This window comes from Pogona vitticeps, chromosome 3, assembly GCF_051106095.1.
Source record: "Pogona vitticeps strain Pit_001003342236 chromosome 3, PviZW2.1, whole genome shotgun sequence".
In the NCBI taxonomy this organism is placed as follows: Eukaryota; Metazoa; Chordata; class Lepidosauria; order Squamata; family Agamidae; genus Pogona; species Pogona vitticeps.
Window position 1 is genome coordinate 56,486,359 of NC_135785.1, and position 23,317 is coordinate 56,509,675.

Below are 23,317 nucleotides of genomic sequence, written 5' to 3' on the forward strand. Positions count from 1 at the left end.
AAACAGGCATTCCTGTGTCTGTGATCTTGCATTCTCACTGTGTTTAGAAAAATATGCCGGAAAAATGACACTTCTGAAAGTATGTAAACTGCATCAGTTTCCTTGGATTGGCTATTCTTGTGTTGAGACTACCTGGGGCAAGTTGGCAGCAGTGGGAGAAAGGCGGACAGGCAGTGGGGTACAGCCAACCTCCCTGGGCACTGGGCAGCATGACAAGAAGTTCTAAAAGGAGACATACATGCTGCCCATTGCATGGACAAGAACTAGGCTGATGTCGGCCAAAGTAAACCACTAGTTACCACACAGCCCACTTTTAATCTGCAATGCTAGAGTACACTCCACTGAGCTTAGTATAACTTAATTCTGAGTAGGCACAGCTAATACTGCACTTTTAGCAGCTTTGTAGCAGGGCAGTAGTTAGGGATATGTAATAAATATATGTCCTGACAGCAGTTTATCCTATAATATTTGATGCTGCTTTTAATGTGCCAGGCAAGACTCTAGTCTCTAGATGACAAGCTGAAATATAAATAGGATACATGTTCCTAACCTTACATAGTTGGGTTACTACCTGCTTTGCACCTTAAAAGACCTCTTCATCAAGAAAGGAGGTCCAAAAGTAATCTCAGGATTGGGGGTGAGGTTGAAGATATTTTGACAATACTCATTATGTTGTGCATGTTTATTGATATTCAGTAGAACATACACTGAAATAAGAACAATTAGAAATGCAGTTTCAGCATTCTTTTAAAAACTGCAGCAACAATTTTTTTTACTGAATATTCCCCAGAGCAGTTTCTCTTTTCTCTCACATCTTCTTTGCAGGTATTACCAAAAGGGGTCAAATCAGGCATCTGATTTTTTAAAAAAGCATAATGAGAGGGAAACAAACTGTTACTTACTACATCACTGTGTTTTTTTTTTAATTTCTACAAACTGGAAGGTAAAATCCTGGGTTATGAAATCCTGGGTCAGTGTCAAATAACTTGACAGAGCTTGGGTACATACATGTTATTGGGGTGGGAAATAATTGTTTTTTGTTTTGGGCTGACCCTATCAGAAAAGGATGGAGAAAGAGAGAAATATAAGAAAGAAAAGGAAGATGCAATGCATGCACAACTCTGTTTGCCAAAGCCTTCAGAAATACTGCAAGTTCCTCCACATTTTTTCTGGGGCTTCAGAATAAACTCTAAATAACCCCTGGCTAGCCCATCAAAGCACTGTGGGATTAAAGTGGACCTGCCTTAATGAAGGATGTACAATAGTATGTTCTTCAGAGTAGATTCCAGTTCTACCCAGAACTACCAGAGCAAAAAGTCTAATGATGGATCTAACAGCTGCTTTGCTAAATTTAAGATTTATAAATGTCACACATAATCAGCCATCAAGTTAGATAGTACAAGAAGAGGTGCATTTTCACCTCTAAATATAGAGTAGAAGAGCAACATTTTCACTGCTCAGTTATAAGATTTATACTACTCCCTTTCCCTACAAAATGAATTATATTAGATACACATAGTATTTCAAATAGCAGGCACTAAGGAAAATATGTGTTGGAAAATATTTTGATTTGTACAAGTGCGTAAGAAGAGTACAGTCTCTTACCTGATTTTCTTTTTGAGGATCCATAATCCCTGAAAAAAAGGCAACAACAGATAGACATGGTTAGGTCTTGAAGCATAGAAGAAAAAGGCAGTCCCCAAGCTTCTGCCCACTTGCTCAAAGGCACATTGGGGGATCCCTCTTCTTTAAACGAGAGCCTAGGACCACAAAGCATTGACACACACACACACAGCCGGTGCTGCACCCTCCCTTAATCAGCAGCAGCTGGTGCTTCTGCAGCAGTAGAGTGTAAAAAGCCCATGTGATCCCCTAAAAAGAGCCGACCATCCACACAAGAGGGGGAGGAGGAGGAGGAGGATGTCAATTCTTTCTCCTATTAAAATCTGGCTTCAGATAATTTTGGTACAGGCTTAACCCATTACTATTTTCCTCTAAAAGGAAGGCACAAGAAGGCTGGCTACTCCCTGCAAGGTTACTGCATTTGCATTGTTAAGCAACATTTTGCAATGCTCTCTCTGGTTGGTTTCAAACGCAGCTTGCCATCTGCATAGCCTGCAGCTCTGCCTTTTTTTTCTTTCTTTTTTATTTTTGGTTATCTCTACCTAACACTTGCTTGTATAGGAAAGAAAAAAGAAAATGCATTTTTTTTTCACATAAGGAAAACAGAGGTGCTTTTTTTTTTCTCCCATTGATTAAAATCTGTGCTATAATGGAATTATTCTTTTGATTGCAGGAGTCCACTATTTGCAGGGAAGATGCTAAAAATAGGGATACCCAATCATGCAGAGCAGCATAGGCAATCCTTAATGAGAAGTATGAATGGGAAATCTTGATGGTTTCGCTCTCTCCCACCTTCACAGTTTTAAAATCTTGAGGGGTTTTTTTCTCTCTCTCTCGTGAAGATATTTCATAAAGACCCTCTAGGTCTTTAAGAAATGGCTGAAAACTGAATTTTTAAAAGTGGCTTTAACTAATGGCCTGGGATTTCAAGTCATTCAAATATTTATTTTATTTAGAGTTGGATTTGCTTGTTGCATAATATAAATTATATGTTTTATTTTGAGTTTTGCTTGAATTTACTGTTGTAAATCACCCAAAGAGCGCTATGCACTATGGAGTGGTATACAAAATGGATGGATGGATGAAAATGTTGGTGAGTTCCTATGAGAAACAAATGAAATGAAATTTTCAGCAATCTTCGCTGTCCAAATTCAATATGTCTATCTTCAAGAAAGGAGAATTATTCCCAGCACAGAAATGACTACATTGTAATTGCATGCCAGATTAAAAAAAAGATGGCAGCTCTAGTTCAGGGTTTAAAAAGCTAAATACTCAGAGTCCCGGTGGGCACTCAGAGCCACAGGCAAATCTGTCAGTTACACTTGTCCCATATTCATGTTTTTAAAATCACATTCTTTTTTGAAAGGTCTTAATGAAATAAATAAACAAAGTTAGATTTTCAGCCATCACTAAAAGAGCTCTTGAATTTCAAGAACAGACCATACATTCTTTGATATTGCAATCCCATGTTGCTAATACTCAGGGGAAGCATTATGAGTATGGGGCAGAGTTTCAGCCTTAACATGAGAAAAATCACCAAAAGTTTACATGTCCCTGGGAGCTATTTTTAACCATTTTACTGTCTTACTAGTACAGTTCTTTATTAACGGAAGCCAATATGACCACTGACCTATGTTCACTTGCATCTCTTCCCCTTTCTCCTCTGCCTGGTGCTAGCTTTGGCACTCTACTAATGAATCTGAGTCTGCATAATGCACTTTTAAAAATGATTTCTACCCAAAACAAAGTGTTTATTCAACTTTTGAAAAAAAAACTGGTACATGTGCTATATGTAACTACTACTCCTTACAGTTATTAAAACTTGTCTAGTGTTTTCAAATATTTGAGGTATGTCAGATACAGTATCTAGTTATAATCTTCATAACAAATCAACTAAGGAGGAGATTGGTCACTGTTATTCTCCAGATGAGAAGTTTTTAATAATCTCTTCTATAATTGTTCACCTTTGGTTGGCTAAGGATGATGGGAATTGTAAGCCCCAAACATCTGGAGAGCTACAGTTGCCCACCCTGTTCTATGTGGTAGAAGGTGAAGGAGTGATAGTGAGGAGTAGAGATGGAGAAGAGAAAATAAATGATTGCTATTTTAATGCTGCTGACACGAGCTAGGAAACAAAACAAACTAGATCATACACAGTTCCTCATGTCATGAAAACCAGGAGACCCTCACTAAGAATGCTGAGCTCTAGTTCTTTGAAGATGGATGTTGAAACCATAATTTGAACAGGATTGTGGCCTAGCAGTGTAATCCTGTATACGTCTATTGGAAAACAAGTGCCATTGACTTCAATTAGTCTTACTCTAAAATAAGTAGATACAGGATTGCAACTTTTATTTTAGTCTCATAGAAGTTAAAAAAAAAACAGTATCAACTTTCTTGAAGGTAGGCATCAAGAGGTGCTACCCCCACTCTATATTTTAAATAATACAGATCTTGGAATCTTCATAGGTTGGGCCAATACCTTGAAAATGCAAAGTCCTATCTAATACTTGTGGCTTAAGAAGTTAAGCAACATTTTGTACAGCTTTGAGAATGCATCTCAGAGCAATATTCTTCCTCCACCCCACCCCCCAATGAAATTTCCTAGACTTTCAGGGAGGAAAAAAGATCCTGAATGCTTTCTATTTTGCTAAAAAAAAATTCTTATTATTTGCAATAAGCTCAGTAGTTGCATGGGGGGCAGAGAAGGGAAAGTTCTGTGCACCCAAGATGGAAGCGGGTTTGTTTTCTTTGTTACTCAACAGCTTGTCTATATAAAACATCTGTAGCAGAGTGGGACTAATGTATATGAAACACAGGTTCTCAGTGGAGGAAGGGCACAGATGGAAGAGTGTGGTATAGCTAGTAGATTATTTCCATCTGCTTCCAATTTTTAGAAAAACAGATTTAGTGTATTCCTAGTATCAAATGGCATCGACCATATAGGCTATTGATTTATGGAGGAGATGGTAGTGGTGATGATGGTGGTAGCAGCACCTGTTTTTGGTGTCACCCTGAAAGCTGCAGTGGTTGCACACCTTGAAATCTTTGGAAACATCATATAGGAATGGGTTCTTTCTAAAATCGTCTATAAAACAGTCCTTGATTGTGATCCTTCTTTCTTGGATCCAACTTGTTCTCCTTTAAGACAGATGATCCTACTATTATACAGGTGTCTTCAAGGAGAGGCCCCTGTGGAATTCTGAGTGGACTTTTATTTTAATGTACACAGGCAGGCAGACTGTATTACAATAGTGTGCACTATGTTTATGAATTACTCTAACGCATTACTATGCAACATTCCCTCTCTCTTAGAATCTTATCCAAACACACTGTGGGATAGATCTGTATATGTTGTACCCTAAATTAGTCTGATGCATCAGTTGTGGTAGAGTTCACTATCCCATTTCCAGTGTTAAAATAAGGTTTAATTTGCTGGTTTAATTAGCTTCTGTACACAGAGCAAGGGCAATGCAAGGGCATAGCAAACATTATTCCCAACCACCCTAAGCATTTCTTCAAAGCTTTGCTATTTGCACAGTCAACTTGTAAAGAAACCCTGGATTTAACTCCACAGAAGAAAAGGTGCCAAATTCCTGCAACTCTGAAGAGAATGCTGCTTCTAACTGCATAGCTCTATTTCTATCCGAAGTTTGAAATGCCAACTAGTAAACTTCTGCACATGGAAATGTCTTTGGCCAGTTGTCATTTAGGAACCATTGATTTACTGTATTTCCCCTTTTTGAAATAGTTCTCTCCTTTTTCTATTACAGCATGGACATCTCAGATCAGCTTTACAAAAGAGATTAATTCAGTCAGTCTTCATCAACAAATCCATCAATCAGTCATGAACTTAACCAGCCAAAGAAATCAATTAAAGCATGGAAGAAGTTATTAAGACGAACCCATGAAACTATAAAGGTGCATGTCTGTGTACATGTTTGCAAAAAGAGCAAAGTAAGCAGAACAATACTCAGTAATCCCAATAATTTGTTTTGTGGATATAAGTCCTGACTGCTCAGTCCTTTCTTCTGCTCCTCAGAAACTTCAGGACTGAAGCAGAGTTTGAACATGGAAATATTTGTGATGTCTAACACTCAGACCCTTCCCCTCTTTCCCAAGATAAATAAACCAATGAAATAAAAGTAAGAAATATCTTATTCATTTCCTGATCTAAATTGTTGCATTGTAGACCCTGTTCAACATGAATCCATCTCTTCACAATCTGGGTCAAATTTTTCCTGTGGACTCAGAATGGCTCCCATTGTGATATATTAAACCCGAGAGCCAGAATTCCTTGCCTCCAGCAAAAACAGCACTTGAAGCAGGCAGACATTTCTGAAATCCTTTCTGTTAAACTAGACTGGGCAGAAAGAAGAGTCCAGCATAGCACAGAGGGGGTTGCAGAAACTAGAAGCAATGCTTTCTATTGTGAGGATATTACAGAAGCCTAGTTAGATGCATGTTTACCCAGAATGAATCCCCATAGTTCAATGAAACCGAATAACTTCATACCATCAAGTCAGTTCTGATTTACGGCAACACTTTCCAGGTTTTCTAGAATGATTTACCATTCCCTTCTTCTGGGGTTGCCCTGGGACTATGCAGCTTGCCCATGGCTACAAAGGCTGGTTCTTCCCCTAGAAGACATCTTGTTAGTGAAGGATGCACTTTGTGTTCCCAAATTTCAGTTCCTGCCCCATAAAATAAAAAGTTGCCTAGTTTTCTCCCCCCCCCCGGAAGAACACAAAGTTTATACTTGTTACTTATCTATGTTTGCTGTCTATTTCTCCAGTGGCTCAGGGTGGCTTACAGGGGTCTCCTCCTCCACACTCTATTCTCACAGCAACCTGGCAAGTCAGGCTGAAAGAGCATGACTGACCCAAGGCTGCCCAGTGAGTTTCAGGACTGAAGCAGAGTTTGAACCGAGATCTCCTGAGACAAAATTCAGTCATCTTACCACATGTGGTCATATTGTCTCAAGATATGCTGGCATCCTCTATGAGGTCCTGTCCCAAGTGAGACAGGTGCTGCAATCCAAGCCCATGTTTTTCCTCCCCTTTCTTTTCTTTCCCTTTATCTCATCTATCATCCCTACACAGTCCGCCAAAAAATCACAGAACCAGTGCTCCTCTGTTCACTGGCATCAGCGGCAACGATCACCCTTAACTAATTCCTCAAAGCAGCCCTCTTATCTTTGCAGTTGGTCTCAATTCAAAACACTTTAGAGGCACAGAGCTACATGGCTGATATTCTACACATGCTCCTCTTGCACCTTGCTGATAACTTGTTCTATAATCGCTAGTCATCTCTCCCAGTACTATACATTGCCTAGCAGGTTCTAGGCTGCTTATGTTGTATTAGTTTACTGTGCAGTTCTCTTGCCCATTGTAATCTAACAGCTGGGGAGTGGCCTATTCTCAAAAGACAGACATGGAAAACAAAATGGTCCCGCAATATATCAATGATGGTTCAAAATACAAATTGGCAGCTGCAGTATATATAAAAAAAGCAAAGTGTGCTGCTTATATACTGCCCAATAGTGCTTCAAGCACTCTCTGGGCGGTTTACAAGTTAATTCTGCAGGCTAAACACTGCTTCCCCTCCCCCTGAACTGGGTACTAATTTTACTGACCTTGGAAGGATAGAAGGCTGAGTCAACATTGAGCCGGCTACCTGGGATTGAACCCCAGGTCGTGGACACAGTTTTGGCTGCAGTGCAGCAGTTTAACCACTGTGCCATGAAATGCCACAAAATGTCAAGCCATATTCTGCATGAGGGATTGGCAACTTGTATCCCTCCAGATGTTGTTGGACTGGGCAGGTTATCAGCCCTTGCCAACATAAATAATAGTAAAGCACCTGGGAGCTACAGTGGAAGAACATGTGTCTGGCCTCAAGTTGCCCACCCCTGTCATGAACTAGAGCTCTTCTCCATTTCAGAATTACATGTAGACAGGAAACTGTATCCTGAGAGATTTCTTGGGGCACATTTTGCCATTTGGGAACTCTAAGTGGGAGGGGTAGTTGAGAAAAAGGGGGACTGCACTAAGGGTAAATGTAGCCCCTGGCTCACATCTTACCACTTCTACTGTGCACATTCTACTCAGTTCCAAAGACGTTGGTAGAAGATTGCAACTTTAGACTCCAGTCTGCTTTTTATTCATTAAATTTTGTGGGATGCTTTGGATTCACCTTTCATATTGCACAAAACTGCAATATGAATGATTACAATAACATGAAACAACATGTATTAGGAAAGGAATACATAAGGAAGGTTACAAACAAAAAGAATTCTCCAATGAAAAATTGGAGTAGTCAATGAAAGCAAGGAAATGCAAATGATGCTCCACTGAATAAGATAAAATATTGTGTGCAAGGCTGTTTCCTGCTGATTTTTTCATCTTTGAGATTGTATTACTTTCCCATATGAAGGCTGAACCTTGGCTTGATGAGTTCATCACTACATTAGGCTATAATAGATGGCAATGTGGGACAGAGAAAGGATCTGTGCCTCTTGGGGAAAACTATACTATGGAGGAATAAAACAGGAGGGTTGGGGAGGTCACAGTAATCAATTAAAACCATATGACCTCCTCCTGAAAAGGTCATCCAATACTGGAATAGGCAACAGCAATATTTATTGCTGGCTTTTTCCTGGAAAAATGAAGGACATGAGAATCTTGCTTAAGAATCATAACATCTGTTTCTGCTTTGCCTTGTTTATCCCTTCCATTTGGGTATATCTCCACAGGAGATAAGAGCATTTGCCTCAAGAAAGACATACCCTGTGAAGTAGCCTAGCCTCTCTAAAAACCAGTTTTAAGTTATGTCTTGCATCAATTTCAATTGTTCTCATCTATATATTGCTTACACTGAATGTAATTTTTTTAATGGCAGGAATGAGAGATAGGGTACACAGAAGAAGTACAGTATACTGAAAAACAATATCACAGAAAGTTGCTTTCAGTAGTTGTGAAATGTTCATAGTAGAAATGCTACAGATTTCAAAATAGTATTCATTGCATTCATTATCTAAATGCTTCTACGACAGCTGACTTTCCATAGAAACTGGACATATCTACATTACAAGCTTAGACTTGTTTCACACCTGTTGACTGCCAAGCTGCTAACCAGTATTCTCTCAAGAACTGCAGTACAGATGGAACAGAGGCCTGAACAATGGATTTTAAAGCCTCCTCACAAGGCCCAAATCAGCAGGGCTCCTTGGGCAAAGCCTTGACAACTTAATTGGCTTCAGATAGGCTTTTATGCCAACCTAGCAGTTCGAAAGCATGTAAAAATGTGAGTAGATAAATAGGTACCAAAACAGTGGGAAGGTAACGGTGTTCTGTGTCTAGTCCCGCTGGCCATGTGACCACGGAAACTGTCTACAGACAAACACTGGCTCTACGGCTTGGAAATGGGGATGAGCACCATCCCCTAGAGTCAGACACGACTGGACTAAATGTCAAGGGGAACCTTTACGTTTACCTAGGCTTTTATAGAATGGAGACAGCTTTATACAATTCCTTTATCACAATAAGAATTATGCCAGGTCAGCAGCATCCCATCATCCCATTCCTTGAGATTCTGGCCTCCAAAACAGGGATATCCTAGAGATATCACAGGAATCGGCCCTTGTGGTTTCAAAGGATAGGCTCCTGTAGCATCATGAAAGTGGGGAAGACATGGGTTAGGGGGAGACTGAAAGTGCTGCTCAGAGAGCTAATAATGGAAATAAGTACATGGAAATATAGGCAAATATGCCCAGAATTTAGATGAAACCCAGTAAATCAGCTTTAGGGACAATTTTGGACTTATTGGGCAGGTAGCAAGTGCTTCCATCAGAGCCTACATCCTGCATATTCTTACACAGAGAGAGCTTTTCCTGCCTCCAGCTACTGCTTGGGCTTGCAGAAGGCTCACTGCTGGCTCAGAGGAAGTTTTTCTCCAGACGCTGCACTGCTTCTGCCAAGGTTTGTACAACCAGAAGGCTTACAAATAGCAGCACTGGCTGTCCACTCCCTGCCTTGCTTCAAATGGCAGAACAAGCCCAGCTGCATGTGCCACTAGCCCTTTCTCCAACTCCCTTCCCTCGATCTTGGCTTTCTGACATGCTACTACTGGGCAAACACAACACACATGCAAACCAACTCATACTGAGCCACTAAGCATTAACACCAGTTGGAAACGGTGAGAAGATGAGTGCCTAAGTTTAAGCAACCTCAAAAACTAAAATAAAATATTTTCTGCCATCGCATCAGTCACCCAGAGATTTGGCTCCCCACATAGAGAACTGGGAAAGCAGAGGACTTCCCAGAAACTTCAGTTGATGCCCTGAGACCTGGCAACTCTAGCTGAAACTGCCTTTTTACACATTAACCACAAAGAGCCATGTGGAAACTGAACTCAGAGGGAGACTCCCACCCCCAAAGGGAGTGATGGGGCACTGCAGACATGCTGAGTCCTTCAGCTCCATTCCAATTTAGAAAAATTAGGAAAAGGTCATGTGGTTCTTAGGATCACACAAATGCAAGGGTATGGTAGTACCTTTATTGAGCCACTTAAAAAAAATCAAACAGATTGCAAGCTTTCATGGAGGAAATCCCACTTCATCAGGCTGGAAAGTTCCCTTTCATGGACAGCGCAGGAACACTGTAGATAAGAGTCCTACTCTTGGATTACTCACACCAGCACAATGTGGAACAACAGTGGTGCTGGACCCAAACCACACCAGCAGGGTTTTTAAAACTGTATGTTTTTTTTTTCAGAATGAAAATAATAATAATAATTGTTGTGGTTCAAGATTAGCTGCCTTTGTAGTGCTGAGTTCTAAACATACATGCAGGCACACACAAGGACACACATACACAGACAGCTTTTAACGGTTAGAATTATTAATATTTATATTAATTTTTAATATTTGTATTAATATGTTTTTCTATTTAAGTTGATATGTTAGCTGTTTATTTTGTTGTTGTTATATTTAAAAAATATATTTAAAAGGGGAATTATTAATATTTATGAGATTTCTCATTTATCAACACTGGAAGTACCAGACTTATCTTATACATTATCAAAAACACTATTGGCTAGCCAGTTTACTTTCGCTTGTTGCTTAAATGTAGCTATTTCTATAAGACTGGAAGCTTGCATTTTTTTTTCTCCAGAAATTTAAACCCTCCATCACAAGATTACAGAGAGAAACATGTAGTAAGTTCATGAAGCAAAAAAGGTATGTCAGAATTTGAATTGTTCTTCTTAATATAAATATAATTCCTTGCATATAGAAAACTAGCATCTTAACAAGAAGGCTAGTCTAGTATGTTACGTTTATTCACCTTGTGAAGTGGTACAAGCTGGTAATTCGTTACAGGCTCTATAATAGTAATGGAAATCCTGTGGCATTCATACATTGTTGGACTACAATTTTCATCAGCCTGAGTCAGCATGCCTCACGTCTCAGCAATAGTGATGGGAATGATAGTCCTATAACAGCTCGGGTGCTGCCATTTATGCAGCTCTGCTATGGGTACATTATACACGAGTGTCCAAAGGTTCCAAGAAATCTATGCCCTGTCGAATGGCAATTAACACACTCAGGGAATGCTCATTAGACTAAAAGCCAAACATGAAGAAAAGCAAAGGGAAGAGAGAGGAAAAGAACCTCCAGCAAATCTTTGACCAGAAGCCTACATTCCTCTGTGTAAATACATGAGGCATATAAATTATCATCATCCAGAGCTAGATCCTGGCTCTCTTGTGTATTCAGTTCATCATTTCAGGCTCCAGGCTGTCTTCTGGACAGTGATTTAGAATGGAAAAGCTTTTATCTAATTGTGAGACAGGAGTCTTGCCAGACACCTTTAATGGATGAGACACACAGCAGGGCCTCCTGCCTGGTCACTGCTTCTTCTCCCTCCCCCTCCCCACTTCATATTTGGTGAAACAGATGAGTGGGACTCTTCCTTATTCAGCCTTGCTGACTTTGCTTTTCACCACATGGTGAATGACCCTCACTTAATGATCTTAGCGGTTTTAGATCTGGCAGATAATTACATATGATAAGAAGAATACGCTGGTGGACATGTTATTTGTTACTCAAAAAGCCATGAGGTCCTGTTTTCAAATGAGCCCCTGGAGTAAAACATTGGATTAAAGCCCCAGCTGTAGCAATGGTATCTTAACATCAAAAATGGGCTTATAGCTGTTGCAACCCAATGGATAAAGATTAACCTCAATCCTTGTTCAATCTGATGCAAAGACGATTTAGGGCATTTTTCACACATCTGGCTTGTTAAAACAGTTTTTGCTTTAATCAGTTCTCAATGTAAACTTCAAGAGCAATTAGTTTAAAAAAAATTTGAAGCACACAGCCCCTCAATATCCAAATCAGTTGCGAATCTCCCCACCCCTCAACTCCTCCTCACTATCTAAAATGTCATTGGAAAGTGCTTGTTAGTCAAGTTCAAAACTACTCCTGTCTTACACTTCAAACTGCCATTTCCCTTCTATAAATGGCAAGGATTTAATTTCCTTCAACAGAAGTTCATATTAGTCCCAGCATATACAAAGCATGTAAAACATCTATGGGTTTTTATTTTAACTTGATGCTGTTTTAATTTGATGTGAACTGACCAAAACAGTGCATGAACTGTGTATTCGCGAAGGCTCATCCCATCCCGAGCAGGAACTCTACCCAGCCACAAGGACAGGGGATCACTACACACAAAAGACCAGCTAACAACACCCATCAACCACAGTGACAGATAATCTCTTCTTCTTAGCACAACAATACACCCACAACAAGACACACTAATCACCTATCTACAGAAAAAGACAAAAGCCTATCTCACAGCCATAAATACTGCACTCCCAAGCCAACTACACCAGAGCACAGAGTGCTGTCCTCTGAAGATGCCGGCCACAGAAACTGGCAAAACGTTAGGAAGAACAACCTTCAGAACATGGCCGAAGAGCCCAAAAAACCCACAACAACCAGTGCATGAACTGTTGGAGTGGTTACACATACACATACACACATAGCCGCCTAGAGTGGTCATACTGACTAGATAGGCGGGATACAAATTAAATAAATAAATAAATAAATAAATAAATAAATAAATAAATAAATAAATAAATACACACACACACACACACACATACACAGACACTCGCTCACTCACTCACTCACTCACTCACTCACTCACTCACTCACATACATACATACATACATACATACATACATACATACATACATACATACATACATACATACATACATACATACATACATACATACATACATAAAGGTGGGTTTAACTGAGAAGGGCAATGCAATCTTCAATGGTTTTTCTTTTTTGTTTGTTTGTTTATTTGAAATGATGTATGATTTGCCACCTTTAAAGTTCTGTTGATTCATTCTGTTGCCACCTTTAAAGTTCTGTTGATTCTGTTGTACCATAGGCAGAAACACAACCAACTCCAAATCTAAACCTGGAACTTTTAACAGAGTACTGGGGCAGCCAGTAAAACTGTTGTCTCTGCCAGAGGAGGAGCACTTCTATCCCATCCCATCCCGAGCCAGAAGATTGCTTTCAGATTGCTCTCCAAGTTATTTATACATTTGTCCCACTAAAATTTTTGGGGACTTAGATCAGTACAGGCTAACTGGCTCTGATTTCTCTAACCAACAAAAATGGCTGTCAACTTTATATGCTGACAAAGAACTCCTGTCTCTTCAATGCCTTTTTTGTTTCTTATGGAGAGATTTCCATGAGTGAAAGAAAACAGTGGACCACAAACAGCACAATTCTTATATTTGAGAGTAAAATCAATCTTGGTGTACTCTTTGGTTGGATGTCTTGAACATGGAAAGTACCAACTTGAATGTCCACTTTTTACCTCACACTTTCAATAGCAAAACTAGCAAATTCATTTTACAAATGAATTAATAAACTAAGAATGGAACATAAAATGGAGAAATGTATTTTCCTTATTATTCTCACAACTCAGTCTGAGATTTGAATATAGCAGGGGGTGCACAGGAGATGTGAAACTGGTATTGCAGCTTTTGCCAAAAATATACTAGGTTTTTTAAAATATATATATTAAGCAGTTCATAAGGCTGATTCCAGTCCAATTATCCAAAGAGCCACTCCTTCCAGAGAAAAATAGTGGTTCTGTTGTTTTTTAAAACACACTGGCCGAAATCACATGAAACCTGTTTTATACATGATTGGGCATCTACAAGTAGCACATTTGGCCTCTGAGTAGCAATTATATGGCAGTGAAATATATAAAGTAGTCTAATGGTAGTCAGTGGTACAGCCTCCAGGACACTCAGAAGCATCTTCCATGCTGTACCCCCACCACTCTCTTATCACAACAATTCAAATTGATTTGGAGTTGCTGTCTAAATAAAGTTTCTTGGTCCTACATCTTGAACAGACAGAACTCTGCACCCTCACATCCAAACTCTCTTCTCAGCCAGAACAACTCATCTTATCAATTAGCTATAAAGTCTGCCCTCCCTCCCCTTGCTTCACCTGGTCACCAACCATAGGTCTCTCTTCAAATAAATATATATAGTGGTGCCCCGCATAGCGACAATAATCCGTGCAGCAAAAATCACTGCAAAGCAATTTCATTGCTATGCAGAAATAAAAAGCCCATAGGAATGCATTAAAACCCATTTAATGCATTCCTATGGACAAAAAACTCACCTTTAAACAAAAATCCACTTTACGGCGGCCATTTTCGCTGCCCGGTAAGCGAGGAATCCAGGCAAAAACACAGCGGGTGGCCATTTTATTTACCCGGCGGCCATTTTGGAACCGCCGATCAGCTGTTGGAAAATCATCGCTATGCGATGATCGGTATGTGAAACAGGGTACCGATCATCGCAAAGCGATATTTTCCTATCTAAACCATCGCAATGCGATCGCAAAAACAATCGCAAAAATTTGTCGCTATGCAGATTCGTCGTTAAACGAGGCGCCTGTTAAGCGAGGCACCACTGTATATAGATTTGCCTCTAAGCCATTTGGGTGCTTGTTTCTTGGCACATAAATTCTCACATGCACACACAATTACAACCTATCTTTGGGGTTGGGTAGAGTCTGAAAAAAGAAGTAGAAATTCTACTCGTCTTGGGTATGCTCAATAAACCAAGCTGATGATAATGCATGCTTAGTATTCAAGAAATTCTACTCGTCTTGGGTATGCTCAATAAACCAAGCTGATGATAATGCATGCTTAGTATTCAATCTGTCAACTCAGGCAACCTTTTCTAATTTGGATCCTTCTAGTTACTACTACTAATGCAAGGGAGATAGGGAAAGTTACAGAAAATTGAATGCAGACTTCCAAAGAATAGCAAGGAGAGACAAGAGGGCCTTCTTAAATGAACAGTGCAAAGAAACAGAGGAAAATAATAGAAAGGGAAAAACCAGAGAATTATTCAAGAAAATTGGAGATATTAAAGGAACATTTTGTGCAAAGGTGGACATGATAAAGGACAAAAATGGAAGGGACCTCACAGAAGCAGAAGACATCAAGAAGAGGTGGCAAAAATACACAGAGGAATTATACCAGAAAGATTTGGATATCCCAGACAACCCAGATAGTCTGATTGCTGACCTTGAGCCAGACATCCTGGAGAGTGAAGTCAAGTGGGCCTTAGAGAGCCTGGCTAACAACAAGGCCAGTGGAGGTGATGACATTCCAGTTGAACTATTTAAAATCTTAAAATATGATGCTGTTAAGGTGCTACACTCAATATGCCAGCAAGTTTGGAAAACATCAGTCTACATCCCAAAGAAGGGCAGTGCCAAACAATGCTCCAACTACCATACAATTGCACTCATTTCACACGCTAGCAAAGTTATGATCAAAATCCTCCAAGGTAGGCTTCAGCAGTATGTGGACTGAGAACTACCAGAAGTACAAGCTGGATTTTGGAGGGGCAGAGGAACTAGAAACCAAATTGCTAACATGTACTGGATTATGGAGAAAGCTAGAGAGTTCCAGAAAAACATCCACTTCTGCTTCATTGACTATGCAAAAGCCTTTGACTGTGTGGACCACAACTAACTATGGCAAGTTCTTAAAGAAATGGGAGTGTCAGACCACCTTATCCATCTCCTGAGAAACCTATACGTGAGACAGGAAGCAACAGTTAGAACTGGATATGGAACAACTGATTGGTTCAAAATTGGGAAAGGAGTACGACAAGGCTGTATATTGTCCCCCGGCTTATATAACTTATATGCAGAATACATAATGCAAAAGGCCGGACTGGAGGAATCCCAAACCGGAATTAAGATTGCCAGAAGAAATATCAACAACCTCTGATATGCAGATGATATCACTTTGATGGCAGAAAGTGAGGAGGAATTAAAGAGCCTCTTAATGAGGGTGAAAGAGGAGAGCACAAAAAAGGTCTGAAGCTCAACATCAAAAAAACTAAGACCATGGCCACTGGTCCCATCACCTCCTGGCAAATAGAAGGGGAAGATATGGAGGCAGTGACAGATTTTACTTTCTTGAGCTCCATGATCACTGCAGATGGTGAAAGCAGCCACAAAATTAAAAGACACCTGCTTTTTGGGAGGAAAGCGATGACAAACCTAGACAGCATCTTAAAAAGCAGAGATATCACCTTGCCGACAAAGGTCCACATAGTCAAAGCTATGGTTTTTCCTGTAGTGATGTTGGGAAGCAAGAGCTGGACCATAAAGAAAGCTGACCGCCGAAGAATTGATGCTTTTGAATTGTGGTGCTGGAGGAGGCTCTTGAGCGTCCTCTGGACTGCAAAGAGAACAAACCTATCCATTCTAAAGGAAATCAACCCTGAGTGCTTACTGGAAGGACAGATCCTGAAGCTGAGGCTCCAATACTTTGGCCATCTCATGAGAAGACTCCCTGGAAAAGATCCTGATGTTAGGAAAGTGTGAGGGCAAGAGGAGAAGGGGACGACGGAGGATGAGATGATTGGACAGTGTCATCAAAGCTACCAACATGAATTTGACCTAACTCTGGGAGGCAGTGGAAGACAGGAGGGCCTGGTGTGCTCTGGTCCATGGGGTCATGAAGAGTCGGACATGACTTAACGACTAAACAACAACAACAATTACTACTCCCATTAGAAACTGATGCCATGTGGTCAAAGATGATGACAGTTGTAGTCTGAAAGGATGGAGGCTGTGGAAGCCTCCGCTAAGCTTCTCATAGGGGACTAAGGAGTCCTAAGACTTCATCTGAAACACAAATGTCAGAACTCCTGTGACCTTACCCTATGAATGTACAGTGGTGCCTTGACTTACAAAGTTAATCCGTATTGGAATGGTGGCCGTAAGTCAACGCACCATTTCCCATAGGAGTGCATTGAAAACCGATAAATCCATTCTGGCTGAAGAAAAAGATGCCAAAAATTTAAAATAAAATTAAATAAAATAAAAAATGAAACACTGCAAGTCCCATGCTGGGACTGCAAAACAAAACAAAACAAAAACAAAAAACAAACACATCCAAAAATAAACATTGGAGCAAGTCCCACGTTGGGACTGGAAAACAAAACCAAACCAAAAAACACCAAAAAAACACACAAAAAAACAAAACCCAACACAGAAACGTAACCCCCCCCCCAGCCAAAACCTACCCTCAAAAACCCACCCAGAACAACTTTTTAAAGAAAAAGTAGCACCTTACCAGTCTGAAGCCTCTGCAGAGGCTTCTCAGGCTTCGAAAGCACTGGCACCTGGTCGCTTCTCCTTCTTCCTCCTGCACCGCCACGGAGCCTCTCCGACCTGCATCTTTGGCAGCGCTTACTCACAAGTAGACCCGTGCTTTCAGCAGCACTTACTCGTGAGTAGAACTGCCCCACCCTGCCTCTCCTTTGTTCTCCTGCATCCCAGGAGTTAAAAAGTGCCCTAACCGCCTGCTCTGACTATTGGGGTGATAGGGCTACAAAGAAGAAGCCTCTTTGCCATCAACGGTTTGAATTTCCCGCCTTTCCCCCCTGCCTTTTTCCATTCGTAAGACAAAGCTCCGGCCGCAAGTCAAAGCAAAATTTTTCAGCCAGAGCTGTTCGTAAGTCAAATTGTTCATAAGTCAGGGCATTCGTAAGTCAAGGCACCACTGTATTTAATGGCTATCATTTGTTGATTTGGCATTCACAAAGAATAAAAGAGAAAGCAATGACTCTAGGAAAACAGCTTAGCTAGAGACACATGCTGTGGAAGACATATCATTTCTCATAACGGCCTTTCTTCATATCTCTTATTCTACGTAGAAGTTTTGACTATGACTTTTCTATGTCTTTATTGCTTTTAGCTGCATATTTTCCATGCTCCATTTGAGAATGTAACAATAGTTTGCTTTGTAAATGACTGGATTTGGGAAACAATGGGCTGCAGAACAGAAGACAATGACTCTTTTTAGGCTGATAGTACTGTGGGGGGGGGGGGGGAGGGGGGAAACTCCCAGAAGATGTGGGATATAAAGAAAAATAAAGGGAATTAAAATTTCTTTTGCACTACTACTAAGACAATCTGAGATAGGAAAGCATATCTAGCATTGTGAAAGAATTTTAAAACCAGAGACAATACCCTTTCAGGACATGGAGGAAAGAGGTGGGGACTGAGAGTATGAAGTGAGAAACTATTAGAGAGGTCTCTGGTGAATTTTTTTTATTTCTTTCATTTTGGATTCTCTCAGGAGGTGCCTCTTTCATTTTTTTATTTTTTAATATACCAGTCCTTTTGTTTTGAGATTTCCCATTCTTGTTTCCCCATTCATGTTTCCTGACATTAGTCCAAATCTTCTAAAACCCCAATGAAAACTACTACAAAAAAAGCACCAAGTCAACAGAGAATCAATCTACTCTAAAAGCAAGCAACAGTGCATGAGAAAGGAAGACTGTCATCACATCATAGAATCATAGAGGTGGGTGAGATCCAATGAGTCAGTCAGTAAGTTCAGTTCTCTGCCAGTGCAGGAAATCCAAGCTAAAACATTCCTGATAGGCGGTCATCTAACCTTTGCTTTAAAATCCTCCAGTGAAGAATAGTTCACCATGCTGCTGAGGGAAAAGATTCCACTGTTGAATGTCTCTCTCTAAGACATTCAACAGTGGAAGACTTAGGAAGTGCTCTCGGTCAGTCGAAAGCCAGCTCAAGGAATAGGGTTGCAACCTGTGCTAGATAAGGTGTCACTCCCTCTGAAAACACAAGAACGTAATTTGGATTCATCTCTGAGCCTGGATGCCCAGGTTTCAGCAGTGGCCTGGAGTGGCTTTGCACGGTTAAAACTGGTGTGCCAGCTGTGCCCATTTCTTGAGAGGTCTAATCTTGCTACAATGACACATTTATTACTTCTTATTTATTTAACATATATGCCGCCCACACTACCCAAAGGTCTCTGGGAGGCTTACAACAATTAAAATACAATAAAAAAGATAAAACAATTAAAATACAATTAAAATATATACTCTAAAATTTGCCATCAGGACCCACAGTTGATACTATTTCAATTAAAAGCTTTCTGGAACAGGAAGGTGTTGACCTGTCACCGAAATGTCATCAACGTCGTCGCCAGAAGAATTTCAGTCAGGAGGGCATTCCATAGTCTGGGGGCAGCTGCTGAAAAGGCCCTTTGTCTACAAGCCATCCCTCTTACCTCCTTGAGGGACGGCTCTTTCAAAAGGGCCCCCTGGCTAGATCTTAACTGCCAAACAAGCACTTTGAATTGGGCCTGGGCAGCAACTGGTAGCCAATGTAATTTAAACAGAATCAGCTTGATGTGTTCCCTAGCGGCCCCACCACTCACCAGCCCCCACTCACCACTCACATGCCCTAGTTTCATATTGGTTGGATTACTGTAATGCACTCTATATGGGGCTGCCTTTGGAAAGTGTTCAGAAACTCCAAAGGGTCCAAAATTCCACAGCCAGAATGTTAACTGGGGCTGGTTACAGGGAACATGTAACAACCCTGTTACAACACCTCCATTGGATGCTGATCCATTTCTGGGCACAATTCAAAGTGCTGGTTTTAACCTACAAAGCCCTAAACAGCTTGGGTCCAAGCTATTGAAAAGACCGCATCTCCCTTTATGAGCCTGACTGGACATTAAGATAATCAGGGGAGGTCTTTTTCTCAATTTCCACACCTTCATAGGTGCACCTGGTGAGGGGACACAGGAGAGGGCCTTATCTTCACTGTTCCCAGACTCTGGAACTCCCTCCCATGGGAAGTTAGGCTGGCCCCACCTTTGTTGTCCTTTCACAGGCAGACAAAGACCTTCCTCTTCAGGCAGGCTTTCTCTTAATAACCGGTGGTCTGAGAGGGATTTTAAGTGGACTGTTGTGCTCTGTTGTTTTAAATACATTTTAATATTTATCTTAGTTACCATTTTAATATAGCACTTGTTTAATTATTTTTAAATAGTTGTATACTTACTGTTTTAGCTTTTAAATAATATTTTAGTGATGGAAACTGCCTTGGGTCCTTTTGGGGAGAAAGGCAGCATGTAGACAGACAGACAGAGAGACAGACAGACAGACAGAGAGACAGACAGACAGATATCTAGATAGATAGATATTCCTAATATTTATTTGAAATCTTCTTTCTTGGAACTTGAATCTATTACTTCTGATCCTAATCACCTGAGCAGCTAAAAACAAATCTGCTGCCCATGTGACAGTTCTTCAAATACTTAAAGGCACCCCTGGCAAGACTTCCTCCAACTGTTTTGCACAACACAACAAACCACAGTTTAGTTTGTTAAAATCTGTTCTGCTATATAGTTAGAACTTAATGTGAACTCACAGTTTGTGGCTGTGCTATGAATTTGGACTTGCGTCCATCATGGTTTTTTGTGATCTCCAACCCAGCAAATGTCCCTGGTTTGATTCCCTAAGCTGCAAATCTTGACATGAAAGTTGTAAAAAGGAATGGGAAAGAAACAACTTAAAAAAATAAATAGAAGAGAAAACCCATGACTTGTTTTGTTATCTGCCATTAAATTCAAGCGCTAAACATAAAGCATGAGTAGGACATACCCTGTCCTATCATGTTGCAAATGTGCACTATCAATATCTGGTGTCTATAAAAAGTACAAAGCATTGCAAGTAAAAGGGTACTTGTATGGAATGTAAGCCTTTGTTGAATTTAAGGTTCCTTTCGCTATAAAATATGAGTGTGAGATGTTTGGAAAGGAAAGTGATTCTGTTCTTTTCTTGTCAGTTCTCATGAGAAGCTGCTAATTTCCCCATTCAGGGAATGAAGGGAAAACGAAAAGCAATGTAATTCTAATTTGCTATAACGTTCACAAATTAATGTCAGCCAAAAACAAAAAGCATCACTACTAAAAGGTTACTTCAGCCAGCACTGACTAGCAACACTGCAAAGGCAGCCAGCAAATGGCAATCACCAATCAGCCTGATGCAGCCTGCTGGAACTCTTCAAGCCGCTGGAAGAAATGCTACCTAACAGCTGGTTTCTATCTTCCATGCTTTGGCCCATGCCACGTTTCTGAAAGAATCTTTTGCAGCAGCCTCAGTAAGACGTATACCAGTAACCTATCAGCAAGAAAAATGGACTGAAAGCAAAACTGCAGAGCAATCAGGCACTCCAATGAGCTGCTTGTAAATCAGCTCAACTGTGGCATGTTTCCACTATAAACAATGCACTATCACTCTTGCTCTGCTTCTACTTCATCCATTGGGAGGCCTGCTCTGGAGGGAATGTACCAGACTGAAACAGATGTGATGCAAACACTCCCCCCTGTGGGAGAGAATGCCTTCCTGTAACCTAGCAATTTTTAACTAGAGATTGGAAAAGTTATTTTCTTCTTTACTACAACTGCCAAAAACGCCGGCCAGAATGGCCAGTTCTGTCTTTTCTAAGCTCTGCTCTTAATTGCAGTTAGAGAATCGTAGCTGCTGAGGCCGGGGCTGTCTGAAATGTAGTACAGGAACGTTGGACGAACAGAGTACAAAAAACATGAACTGAAAACACTTTTTGGGCTCTTTTGGCTGTGTTCTGAAGGTTGTTCTTCCTCTGAAGATGCCAGCCACAGAGACTGGCGAAACGTCAGGAAGAGCAACCTTCAGAACGCGGCCAAAGAGCCCGGAAAACCCACAACAGCCATCAGATCCCAGCTATGAAAGCCTTTGAGAATACATTGAAAACACTTTCTCTCCTCCTTTCCATTTTAATTTTTGTGCGGCTACTTCTAGTCTTGGAGGTCCACTCAGTGAAAGAATCCAGGAGCACAGCCAAGGCAAAGAAGAAAAGCAGGGTTACAGAGGACATCAGCTTCCCTTTCCTGCCCAACCATGCTCTTCCTTGCTTCAGAACTTGGCAGCATCCCAACATATACTTGTAACTCTACTACTATAGTGTCCTGTTGGGTACATTATTTCATCTGTGGACTGATGCAAGTATCTGTAAGATTTTCAGCTGTTTGCATAGATAATTGCATCAGTAACAGCAGATAGTCTCTGGAATCACATTCGTGTTCCTCCTAAATTTTGCACATTTCACATTAAGCAATTTGTATAACACAACATGTGACAATCTTTCCCTAAGCAAACTTAAAATAATTACACATTTATGCAGAAGATCACATGTGCTCATTTTTCCACCCTCATTTTTTTTCTTGTTGTCTTCAGTTTCTGATTCTAGTAGACTACATAAATTAACATTGGGTTCTTCCAAACCAGTAGTTCCCAATCTTGGGTAACTCAAATGTTTTTGGACTCCAATTCCCAGAATCCTTCACCACCAGCTATGCTAGTCAGGGCTTCTGGGAGTTGCAGTCCAAGAACATCTTGGTTACCCAAGGTTGGGAACCACCACTCTAAATAAATATCTACAAGGTCCTCCTTTAAAAAAAAAAGAATGAATGTTTTTAAAGCTAGCCATATTTGGGCAAGAAGGCTAGAACCATTTCTTACAGGCTGATAACTTTTGTGAAACTATTCATATGATTGGGTTTATGTTTACTATATCCTATATAATGCAATGCTAGCATTCTGTGTGGTGAGTGGTACAGTGGTTGGAATGCCAAACTAAGAACAGGTAGATCAAAATTCAGTTATCCTCACGCCTCACTTGCAATGGATGATATTCAGCCAGTCACTTTTTAAAAATTCTATCCCTCAACATAGGGTCATACCACTACAAGCTCCTTGGAAGAAGGGAAAATAGTAAAGTCAGGGGAAATAACTGTTAATTTTAACTACAGTGGTGCCTCGCTTAGCAACATTAATCCGTGCAGGAAAAAACGTTGCTAAGCGATTTCATCACTAAGCCATTTTAAAAAGCCCATAGAAACGCATTAAAATGCGTTTAATGCGTTCCTATGGGTTTAAAAACTCACCTGTAAGCAAAAATCCTCCATAGGGGCGGCCATTTTCGGTGCCTCTAAAGCGAGGCAACACAGCGGGCGGCCATTTTGTTTTCCCGGTGGCCATTTTGAAACCGCCGATCAGCTGTGCAAAAATGGTCGCTTTGCCATGATCACTTCCCTGTGATCATTGCAAAGTGAAAAATCCCCATAGGGACCATCGCAAAGCGATCACTTTTGCGATCACAAAAATAGCATCGCTAAGCGATTTCGTCGCTCAACGGAGCGATCGCTAAGTGAGGCACCACTGTACTTGCTTTTCCCCCACCTCAAATCT

The 23,317-nt window shown here is 40.6% G+C and overlaps 1 protein-coding gene and 1 long non-coding RNA gene across 22 annotated transcripts in view; one reads left to right on the forward strand and one right to left on the reverse strand.

Annotated features, from left to right (window-relative positions):
* Window positions 1-22,530, forward strand: part of LOC144587899 (uncharacterized) — a 46,250-nt gene extending 23,720 nt beyond the window's left edge. Inside the window, exon 2 of the long non-coding RNA XR_013543135.1 lies at window positions 5,397-22,530. This is a non-coding gene — a long non-coding RNA (uncharacterized LOC144587899). The remainder of the gene's footprint in view (window positions 1-5,396) is intronic.
* SH3PXD2A (SH3 and PX domains 2A) overlaps window positions 1-23,317 on the reverse strand; it is a 338,938-nt gene that overhangs the window by 137,244 nt on the left and 178,377 nt on the right. For 20 of the 21 annotated variants that reach the window (XM_020788969.3, XM_078389476.1, XM_020788973.3 and 17 more), the window contains one exon: window positions 1,606-1,634. In XM_020788969.3, coding sequence (XP_020644628.3) covers window positions 1,606-1,634 — 29 coding nt within the window. Of the gene's footprint in view, window positions 1-1,605; window positions 5,357-23,317 lie in introns of those variants that run through there. The other variant, XM_072995591.2, reaches the window with a different exon arrangement.